At 41.6% G+C, this 12,074-nt stretch overlaps 1 protein-coding gene across 12 annotated transcripts in view; it reads right to left on the reverse strand.

The window, feature by feature from the left end:
- The window catches only part of Zdhhc20 (zDHHC palmitoyltransferase 20), a 58,912-nt gene that overhangs the window by 12,458 nt on the left and 34,380 nt on the right, over positions 1-12,074 (reverse strand). For 7 of the 12 annotated variants that reach the window (XR_015638027.1, XR_015638026.1, XM_087585698.1 and 4 more), the window contains 2 exons: positions 5,536-5,571; positions 3,337-3,493 (listed from right to left, as the gene is read on the reverse strand). Coding sequence is in view for 8 of the 12 variants with exons in the window: in XM_087585698.1 (XP_087441824.1) it covers positions 3,337-3,493; positions 5,536-5,571 (193 nt within the window). In the remaining 4 variants the exon portion in view is untranslated. The remainder of the gene's footprint in view (positions 1-3,336; positions 3,494-5,535; positions 5,572-12,074) is intronic. The other 5 variants (XR_015638028.1, XR_015638029.1, XM_087585697.1 and 2 more) reach the window with 1 other exon arrangement.

Here is a 12,074-nt window from a genome sequence, read left to right on the forward strand (position 1 = left end):
TGTCTGAGTCAGCTGCGGGGTGGAGCCTCTCAGAGGACGACATGGTCTTGCCGGTAGGGTTCAGGGGTCTGATGGAGCTGGAGGAGAGGCAGCAGGAGGATGGGAACTTGTTCACTCTTTACTGGTGAACTTCCTATATATTCCTAACAACATGGGTATTGGGATCTAAACAAAAAATTGGGTAGAATATCTATAAATCTAGTCTAGCAAAACCTACATTTACTAAGTACTGTGCCGTTGTGAGTACAGAAGTAAAGGCAGCTAATCCTGTAGTATAGAGGCTGTGTCTTGGGGTAAGGGTAGGGTAGGTGAGGATGAGGATAGAGCTTGGAATGCTCAGACAATGAGACAAAAGAGGGAGATTAGAGATCACTGCTTCAAGCTTTAGTGTAAAGAGATCCAGAGTGAGGTCTGGGTAAATACAGATATCAGAAGAAAAGTTATACTTTGTTTTTAAAGACAAAGTCCTTCAACATCTTACAGGCTGGAGTCAGACTGACAATACAGAAAAGCAAATAAAAGCAAAGGCGACACAGAGGAAAGGACAGAGTCTCAGGCAGAGTTCTAAGATAGATCTTACAGTAAGGCTGACATGCACAAGTGGAAAAGCAGATGTGTGTAGAAGGCAGGAAAGGTGAGATAAGAACAGAGTGGGGAAAATCAGGGCCGGGTGCGGCGGTGCACACCTTTAGTCCCAGCACTTGGAAGGTAGGGGCTGGTGGATCTCTGATTTTCAAGCCAGCCTGGTCTACAGAGCAAAAAACAAAAAACCCCAAAAAACCCAGTCCTGAAAAACCAACCACTGCATCCTCCCCCAAAAGGACACCTGATTAATAAAGCAAACAGCTGAGGAGGCTGACTGACCTTACCACTGCTTCCACCCTCAGTGTTTCTGACAGTCTTAGGCTGCCCATGATCTCACTGTGGCTGAATTACACTACACAAAAATATCACATTATATTATGTTGCATAGAATTAATAGTACTCTTTGGGATAGTGCTTATTTCTATAATTTTGGAAGTATCTGCACACAGGCTAACTCATGACATATCTGATTTTTCACTAATAAAAAATTGTGGAAAAAATTATTTCAGGATAACAGCAGTGTGCCTAGACACACATGCTTTGGTCTGGAACTCAACTGTTTCCCAAGATATGTCCTCAAGGGTTAGCTGCTAGCCGATGGCACCACCTCAAGGAGGGAAGGGTAATGTCCTTAAAGAACTTAATGGGACCTGAGGGGTCCTCTCTCCTCCTTGGCTGGGGGTGGGTCAGCAGCTTTGCTGCACCACATGCTCCTGGCACGGAATATGGATCCCCACAGCACAGCACAGGAGGTGGACCAGGGCTGAAACCTCTCAAACAGTGCAAAACCAAATCCTGACTCTGCTTCCTTTAGGCTGACCCAGCTGAGTTACTCTATGACTCTTACAAACAAGGGTTCAGACTCCCAGCACAAGAAACAAGCTTCTTGAGAAACAAATTAAAGTGTGTGACTCCCATCTGTAATAACTAGTTGCTCCTTAGATCTAGCTGGTCAGTACCAGTGAAAATGGTACTACTACCAGATTTGTCAATTTTGAAATTAATAGTTTTTCTTTTAATTTTATATGTATAGATATTTGGCCTGAATACGTATGTACAGCCCATATGTGTCTGGTGCTCAGAGGCCAGAGAAGGCACTGGGTCCCTTAGAACTGGAGTTGGACAGTAATTCCATTTTTCTATGTAAATCTGCTTTGGTTTGGTTTTTTTGTTGGAGTTGGTTATATTTCCATGTGGGCTCCTCTTCCACGTGGGCTCTTCAGACTGAACTCAAGATCATCAGGCTTGGCAGCAAGCACCCTTACCTATCCAGCCATTTCTCCAGCTTTGTAGTTTTATTTTAAAAATTAGAAAAAAACAGAAAAGAACAAAAGCAGTAACAAAAATACTATGCACTAAATTTCACTGAAAAATGAAACAAAGTAGAAATAAAAAGACGTGTAGTAGTTTCAATGAAAATGGCCCCACAAACTCAGGGAATGGCACTATTGGAGGTGTGGTCTTGGAGAAAGTTAGTCACAGAGGGCAGGCTTTAAGGTTTCAGAAGCTCAAGGTAGGACCAGTGTTGCTCTGTCTTCCCATCTAGGCACAGAATTCTCAGTGTATGCCTGCGTGCCACCATGTTTCCTGCTCTAACAACAATGAACTAAACCTCTGGAGTGTAAGCCAGCCCCAATTTCATGTTTCCCTTATAAAAGCTGCTGTGTCTGTTCACAGCAATAGAAACTCTACTAAGAGAGGTTGGGGATTTAGCACAAGGGCCTGGGTTTGGTCCTCAGCTCCGGGGAGGGGGAGGGAGAACACCGAAATAACAAAAAGAGAGTTCAAGGACAGCTAGGGCTATGTAGAGAGACCCTGCCACCAAAAAAAAAGGGGGGGGGGTTTGCTGGAGAGATGGCTCAGAGGTTAAGAGCACTGATTGCTCTTCCAGAGGTCCTGAGTTCAAATCCCAGCAACCACATGGTGGCTCACAACCATCTGTAATGGGATCTGATGCCCTCTTCTGGTGTGTCTGAAGATAGCTACAGTGTATTTACATATAATAAATAAATCTTAAAAAAAAAAAAAAGAAAGAAAGAAACTCTACTAAGTCAACATTTCCTAAGTATTAAACTTTAGAACATATGCCAGTCAGGTTGTATATCTGTGGGGGTCAAGAATACACAAGGAGTATCCTGCTCTGTCTTAGCAAGAAGACAAACTGAAGGATTTAACATGGTTTTGGTCAGGCCAAAGAGATGGCTCAGTGGTTAAGAGCACTGACTGCTCTTCTAGAGATCCTGAGTTCAAATCCCAGCAACCACATGGTGGCTCACAACCATCTGTAATGAGATCTGGTGCCCTCTTCTGGTGTATCAAGGACAGTGCGGTCATATACATAAATAAATCTTAAAATGGTTCGGGTCTGAGAATGAACTACTTTAAGGCATGAAAATCTATCATTCAGAGTAATAGCTTTTACTTATAATGTATAAACAATAAATTTCGCCATAAATCATACACATAGTCATTTCTGCAATCCTCTTCAACCCCAGTCTTACACACCCACTGTACCCAACACGGTCAAGTTTAAACACATAATTACTCTTCATTTCTTTTATCACCTACTATAATCTTTCTATACATTTCACATTCATTTGTGGTCATTTAAAAAAAATACTGGGTTGGGGATTTAGCTCAGCGGTAGAGCGCTTGCCTAGCAAGCCCAAGGCCCTGGGTTCCGTCCCCAGCTCCGAAAAAAAAAATAAATAAAAATAAAAAAAATAAAAAAAAATACTGTAGTCTATTTACCTATTGTTGTTCTATTTTTTCCAACCAACCAGCAATGGTAGCTGAACAGTGAAAGCACACTGACGAAGAACATTGCAGACACAAAGAACAGGAACAGAACATGGAACTTTGCGCTGGGGAACTTTGCGCTGGGGAACGTTAAAACTGTTGGTTCATTCTGAGGAAAGAAGAAAGAAGGGTTAATTGTAAGGATACTGAATCTCTAAAATGTAATTTATAATCTAGTTCTTCATATTGAATCTGCCAAAAAAAAAAAAAAGTCATACATGAAGAGTAATAAAATAAGACCATGTATTCTGAGCAATGAGTACAGAAGCAAATGATGGGACCTTCATAGCAGGCTGAGCCTGTAAACACTCCAGTAATTTAAACACTGTCCCTAGGGGCTGGACAGACAGCTCAGGGTTAAGAACACTGACTGTTCTTCCCAGCACCACATGGCATCTTACCACATTGTCTGTAACTCCAGTCCTAGGAGACCCAACACCCTCTTCTGACCTCTGGGGCGCACCAGGCACGTACTACGTACTACACAGATATAAAGGTAGGCAAATACCCACCCAGACACATAATAAATAAATAAATTAATTAATCATTAAACATCTAATAATCTCAGCGATTCAGCAATAAAATGAGAAGACGGACTCTTCTCCCTAGCAATTTTCTTTGACACCCTATATACATATTCAGATTTTCCTCAGCATCCAGAGGAACATGGGTACTTCAATTTGCATAAGAGCAGTTGCTTAATTAATATGCTCTAAAAACAAGTAGGATGTGATATATTCAGTTTTACTGCTGCCCATGTTCTTGGATGTGCTGATGCCCACCTTCTCATCCTTGTTTCTTTTTCTTGGGAGTCTTTGTAGGTAACTGTCATTTGTGAGAGCTGCCATAAGGTATTGAAGAATGAACAGTTTCTGTCATTCCTTCTTACAGAAATATGGCTAGGAAGAAGCCTTTGACCATAAAGGGGCTGGGGGTGTAGTTCAGTCAGAAAGATGCTTGCCTAGTGTGCATGTGGTCCTAGGTTCAGTCCCTAGCCTGACAAGAAACTGGATATGGGAGTGCACTCCTTTAATACTAGTACTCAAGAATAAGGTCATCTTTGACTGCACAGTAAGTTTAAGGTCATCTTTGGATACATGAGACTGTCTCAGAGGAGGGCAGTTTGAGGGGAACAATAACAGGCTGAAGAGATGACTCCTTTTTAAGAGCTCTGGCTGCTTTTCCAGAGGTTCCCAGCACCTAGCTCAATGGCTCCCAATTCAATTACTTACAACTCCAGCTACACACACACACACACACACACACACACACTCTCGCACACTTGCTCTTTTACTTTTTTAAATTTCTGACCAAAGAGGCGGTAAGAAGACTCAAGAGGTTAAAATGTGCTTGTTCAAGCCCAACATCCCGAGTTGCATCCCTAGAACCTATTTGGAAGGAGAACTGACTTCCAAAGTTAACCTGTGTGCTTGCAAGCATGTACATACATCATATACACAACTATAATTTAAAAAAATTAATTTAAAACAAAAAGCGTTGGACAGGGATTAGAGAACTAGAAGGGTAAAGGTATTTTTTTCTGGAAGCCCATAGACCTGAATTGAAACCTCAGCACTCACGTAAGTAGTGAGAATGGCTACACACAGCCCTGTAAGGAGCTGAGAGGCAGACCAGGACAGTATGCTAGCCAGTGAGCCTCTGGTTCAGTGAGAGGCCCTGTCTCAAGGCACTAAAATGCAAATGGTAGAGGGAGACATCTAATATGGCCTCCCACGTGTGTGAGCACCTGTACACTCATGTGCTTATATCACGAACTATACACACACAACTCTGACAGACTTACCTGAAGTGTGTGTGTGTGTGTGTGAGAGAGAGAGAGAGAGAGAGAGAGAGAGTGTGTGTGTGTGAGAGAGAGAGGAAGAGAGAGAGAGAGAGAGAGAGAGAGACAGACAGACAGACAGACAGACAGACAGACTGAGATTGAACCTGGGGACTCCAAAGCTTTACCACTAAACATCATGTCACTACAACCTTGCATTATTCTGATACTTACCTTTTTTTTCCCAGAAAAACCACTATACATTTGAAACACAGTAATCAGTCTATCTTGCCAATTATAGAGCAAATTTTAACTACATACATTCACTCTGTAAAAGACTATGAGAATGTCATGGCAATAATGTGTTTTACCTTTGGGCAATTCTCTGTAGATTTCCTGCGGCAAAGCTTGTGCAAACAAAGACAATGCATTAAGAAAATTAACTTATAAAAACGTTATCCTGGAAACTAGGCTTTATCAGTTGTGTGCATTTGGAAGGAATATAAGGAGCTGTCCTCTAATTTAGGATCTACATTTTCCCAAAAAAATAAGAAAAATACAAGTAAAAACATTTCTCTCTTCAAGCACATCTCAGAGCCCCTCTAAACATGCACTTTTCCATGTCTAAAAGAACTAAATAAACATTTAGCGGGTACATTTGTATGTAAGTCTTTAACCTCAGGTTTCTTAGTGGTTCGAAATGAGATCTGATGACTCAGCAACTTCATTGCTCCTGCGGTCTCAGCTGGGAAACAATGGCAGCCTCTGATGGCAGCTGTGCTGACTCAGCTCAGCACAGACAAGTTAGCATGTTACTCCTTTCCCCACTCTACTGGAGGCAGACAGACATGAGACATACACTCCTAACACCAGACATCTCTAAGGCCCCTCTATCACTTAGCCCTTCTCTTCCAGGATTCTGGGTGTGATGGTTTGTATATGCTTGGTCTAGGAAGTGGCCCTGTAAGAAGGTGTGGCCTTGTTGAAGGAAGTGTATCACTGTGGGTGTGGGCTTTAAGATCCTACTCATAGCTGCCTGGAAGTGAGTCTTCCACTAGCTGCCTTCAGATGAAGATGTAGAACTCTTAGCTTCTACACCATGCCTGCCTGGATGCTGCTATGTTCCTGCCTTGATGATACTGGAACTGAACCTCTGAACCTGTAAGCCAGCCCCAATTAAATGTTGTCCTTTATGAGACTTGACTTGGTCATGGTGTCTGTCCACAGCAGTAAAACCCTAAGACACTGGGCTTCTCCTTAGTGTCCTTCCTGAGTCTAATGTAGCTGTAAAAAGATCCTTGGGAGCTGGGTGGTGGTGGTGCAGGCCTTTAATCCCAGCACTCGAAAGCAGAATCAGGCAGATTTCTGAGTGTGAGGTCAGCCTGGTCTACAGTGAGTTACAGAATAGACAAGAATACAAGGAGAGAAGGTTCCCTTAGTATAACCAAAACAGTCCAGTGACACCAACAGATTAAAGGCTCTTCCCTGAGACATCTACCAATTCCCTTATGCCTTGGGTCAAATCTTCACTGTGAGCCCATCTTGTCCATTCACTTTAATATGCAATCTATTCCATTTCAAGCACCCAGGTATGTGAAGGTAGATTGGTTGCTTAACCATGAGGTCCAGTTTGCACCTTGTACTCAGAGTCCAGAAACTTAACACAACTAATAAAGCTGGCATTGGCAACAGATGCTTGTCTTTCTAACATCTCAAAGAAAGATGTATGGGGCTGGGGATTTAGCTCAGTGGTAGAGCGCTTACCTAGGAAGCGCAAGGCCCTGGGTTCGGTCCCCAGCTCCGAAAAAAAAAAAAAAAGAACAACAACAACAAAAAAAAAAGAAAAGAAAGATGTATAAAACTTTGCATATTTTGGACACAGTGTGATCTTGAATTTATGTGTATTAGCATTCTTCTGTGAGCCCCAAGTCTAAAAAAATACACCTCAAAAACCACTTTGAAGACTTCATTTTGGTTTTAGAGGCTGGGCTTTACCATGTAGCTCTGGCTGGCCTAGAACATGCAATGGAAACCACATTAGCCTCAAACTCACAGAAGCATATTCTTTAAAATAAGAGAAATAACTAAGCTAGTTCAGTTTTGTTTTACTAGCAAAATATTCAACTCTGGTTCATTTTAACTCGTCTAGACTACATCTTTCAAATAATGTAACTTAGCCACAAACTCATAAGCAACCATCAAAAGGCTATCTGCAGGTCACCCTGGAGAAGTCCACATCAAGGCCTTGAGAGCATGATGCTATTTTCCTGCCCATCTTTCTCTCACCACCTGCTCAACTCTAAAGCAGTGCTTCACAAACTTTCCTGATGTTCCTTTAATACAGTTCCTCATATTTATTGTGGTGATTCCCTACCATAAAAGTATTTTTGCTGCTACTTCATAACTATAGTTTTGCTACTTATGAATAGTAATGTAAATATTTGATATGTAGGATATCTGATACTCAACCAACCCCTGTAAGAATCGTTTGGCCCCCAAAGGGGTCATGACCCACAGGTTAAGAACTGCTATTTTAAAGCATGAACTGTGTTTTCTCTGTACTCAACAAACTCACCAATGCTGACTTGCCCTAAAACTCATGTCCGTAGAAGTCCACAAGGAAGCACCTTCTTGGGACAGTGCTGGGCTGCATCTCCCTGACGTTGCTGAGGGTTGACCAAAACCCTTATGCACACAAACTATCACTGAGCAGAACTTATCTAGTTTTTGGTTTTGTTTTTGAGACAAGTAGCTCACATAGAGCTCCAGCTGTTCTGGAACTCACTCCGTAGACCAGGCTGGCTTCACACTCACTGCGATCTGTTTCCTGAGTGCTGGGATTAAAGGTGTGCACAGTATGCCAGATGAAGTTTGCTTACAGTTTAAAAACCACACATTTTTAAGGATTTGATTTTAATGAGTGGCTTTTGTGTGCACATATATACTGGACCATGTTCAAGACTATAAATGGATGTGAGCCAGCATGTAGATATGAACACTCAAACCTGGGTCCTTTGCAAGAGCAACAAGTATTCTAAACCAATGAGCCATCATCTCTCCAGGCAGCCTCAATTACAATGTTTTAGTAAAAATCTCTAAAACATAAAGGTATTTCCTGGACATAACTATGTTCCATGACTCGGTACTGTACACTGCTTATAACTAACAAATGACCTTAAGAAGCACCTGGCTTTGCAATACAGACCTGACCTTATCATCTGTTTCTCTATACTCTGTGACCTGGGTAGTTACCTAATCTCTCCAATCTCAGCTTCTCACTCTGATAACTGTAGTAACAACAATCCTCTGTACAAACCATGGCTCCTTAACTTCCTGGACAAACACTCTGGGATCTTGGGCTTCACTGACTTAGGGCGATACTGCCCTCACACGCTGGCTGGTACTCAGAAAAGAACTCCACACTAAAAAGAACAACTTTCATATGCTAACCAATCCAGAGCCTGAACTCCAAGCCTGCCCTCCCTGTTGCCACCCCCACCAGGAAGCAGTATTCCTTTAGTTTAGTCATCCAAAAATCCACTGAGATTATTCAGACTGGCTATTCCTAAAGCTTTTTAGACTCCAAAGTTGTTGCCCTCGCTGAGCCCCCTGAATAATCGTCCCTCGCTTCTATTAGGCTGTATCTGTTCTCTGTGGGGCCTTTGAGTAATTACCTTCTGAGCAGCAGTAGGCTCTAGCTCTGTGGGTCTCACCAGAGCAGGGTAATAACAAAACATATACACACCTTAAACTTTATTCCAGGTGTTAGGAAGAGTATATGTGAACACATTTGTGTGCCACAGTTACCTCCTCTGCCAAATCATGGTTTAACTGTGAAAACGTGAACAATGAAAGTGTGAGAAGAAAATGGATGACCACTTGTACTGTCTCATATCAAACAGAGAGCAGCCAGAAACACAAATGAAAAGAGTTTAAAAATAGAAAACTTTGAGAAAACCAAAATGTGTTTGGAAGATACAAGCTAAAATATGAATGGAGGCTTTCAGCAAGTGTCAGAGGATGGTAAGTATCTTCAAGACAGCCTGTGCCACGAAGATGATAATGTTAGGGGCATGAACACTGGGGCTGCCTTTCACCCTGGAGACTTTGCTGTGTTGTGGTAAAAGCTGGCCTCTACAGCTTAGGCCCAGGCAAACCTATCTCAGCCAACAGAGTACAGGTCTACAGATGCACAGTGGCTCCTGATAGGAGAAACTGCCAATTTTAGTGTTCCCTCAATTACGAACTTTAGTTTTCACCACTGGGGATTTCTATATTTTACTAAAGGAAGTCTTATCAATATCAAGATCATAAAGATTAGTATCTTTTCTGTGGAAATAAAAAACTATCAGAAAGGGGCTGAAGAGATGGCTCAGAGGTTAAGAGGATTGGCTGGTCTTTCAGAGGTCCTAAGTTCAATTCCCAGCAACCACGCAGTGGCTCACAACCATCTGTAATGGGATCTGATGCCCACAACCATCTGTAATGGGATCTGATGCCCTCTTCTGGCCTGCAGGTGTACATGCAGATAGAGCACTGTACTCATAATAAATAAATCTTAAAAATAAAACTAATCAGAAAAAGTCAAAACAAAAATAGAGCTCATAAAAAGATATGGCTATGACTAATAAACACAGTCTTACACACGCAGAACAAAGTTACAACTCTGTTCATAAACCAACAGGTGCTGCACTTTAAGGAAGTAGTATAAAAACATGGCATCAGGGGGCTGGGAATTTAGCTCAGTGGTAGAACGCTTGCCTAGCAAGTGCAAGGCCCTGGGTTCAGTCCCCAGCTCCGGAAAAGAACAACCACAACAACCACAACCACAACAACCACAACCACAACAACCACAACCACAACAACCACAACAACAACCACAACAACCACAACCACAACAACAACAACCACAACAACCACAACAACAACCACAACAACAACAACCACAACAACAACCACAACAACAACCACAACAACAACCACAACAACAACCACAACAACAACCACAACAACAAGGCATCAGGACACAGACATGGTGAGGACAGGAACAGTCTGGGACTTACAAAGAGAAAAATAAAACCAAAGACATCTCAAAAAGCTGAGGCAGGAGGACTGCCAGGAGCTTAGGCTACACAGTGAGTTCTAGACTAGACTAGCTAAGACCATCTCACAGAGAGATATCTACTGGATGCTTTTCATTTACATGTTTACATTAATTTAAAATCAATCACTTTTGTGCAGTTAAGTATTACTCCAAAAGTCATAATTGAAAGAGCAGTGTACGCTAATATTTTACCATTCAACAAACATTTACTAAACACCTACTGTGTTGTATGCCAGGTAACATCCTAGATGTTCTACTGATGAAAAAGACAAAAATTTCTTGCCTTCATGGAATTTAAATTATAAGAATATATAATTTGGGGTTGGGGATTTAGCTCAGCAGTAGAGCGCTTGCCTAGCGAGCGCAAGGCCCTGGGTTCGGTCCCCAGCTCCGAAAAAAAGAAAAAAGAATATATAATTATATAGATCTGCCTGCTGCTAGACCCATGTATCAGAGGACAAATAAGAACTCAGAGATGACATCACTACTGTAGCCTGTCAACCAATGAACTGGTACAGATTTTTTTCCCATTACATGAAATAAGCACAGGGAAAAAGAATGGAAAGAAAACAGGAAGTGGGTTTGAAATGTGCATTTCTATGACAGCTTGATCATGTCTGCCAGCTCAGTAATGATCAACTGAAGGTTGGATACTGGGTTCAGCAGTGTAGGTTCAGTCAGGACTGAGCCTACATTTAATGGGACTGATGACACAAGGGGAAAAATAGAGATGAAGAATATTCAGATATGTAAAGATTTAATGAAAAGGTAGTTTATATATTTTAAAGTTACTTCTAAACTGTATCAATAGCACATAAACATATAAAAATCAAATAGCAAGACAATGTTATTAATAAAGAACAGCTGTCTGTTCCTACACTACTTCTTTTTTTTTTTTTTTTTTTTTTCCGGAGCTGGGGACCGAACCCAGGGCCATGCGCTTGCTAGGCAAGCGCTCTACCACTGAGCTAAATCCCCAACCCCCCTACACTACTTCTAAGATTTCTAAGAGTTCTTTTCACACTTTTGTAGTTATTTCCCCTCAAGAATATAAATTTACAAATTAAAAAGATATGAACTTGATTATGTATTCTGAATAGATAAGCATTTGCAATGGTACCTGATAGCCCCAAGAAAATGGGAATAACCATGTCTCTTCTCCTGGCAGTCCCTCAGAGCAGTGAGCACTGTCACACCTCTCTAACATTCCAGAGAAGCCAGGACACACTCACAGGTCATTCTCCCCCAGACAGCAGTGCACACTATTGCACTAATGTGGGCCTTGTTCCTGGTACACAGCACATCCCAGTCACTCCCCAGTCACTGACCTACTAGATGCTTGTTTCTGCATGCTTTCCTCTCACAGATAAAGTTTATTCCCTTGTTGTTGTTAAAACATGATTATTTTCAACTATTTGTCACTTTTTAAAAATCTGAAAAGAACATACATGCCAGCTCACAATCTTCTGTAACTCTAGTTCCAGAAGATATGATACCCTGTTCTGATCTCTGCAGGAACCAGGCACATCCATGGTGCACATAGGTATATGGCAAAACATCCATATGCACAAAATAAAAATAAATCTTTTTTAAAATTCTGAGGAAAAAAAAGTATGCAAACAGGAAGTGAGTATTAGACTGGGCCCAAGGGCATCACTCTGACTGCAAAAATGCAGTGAGTCTTATCAAGCCAAGCTACAGGACTTACTTCTTTAAGACAGCTTAGTGATCTGCATCCCACAGAGACACTTCTAGTTATGTAATGTACGGTATTTACAAGTACACATGCAATTTATATGAAGGAAA

The sequence above is a fragment of the Rattus norvegicus genome, chromosome 15 (genome assembly GCF_021556685.1).
Source record: "Rattus norvegicus strain SHRSP/BbbUtx chromosome 15, alternate assembly SHRSP_T2T, whole genome shotgun sequence".
NCBI lineage: Eukaryota > Metazoa > Chordata > Mammalia > Rodentia > Muridae > Rattus > Rattus norvegicus.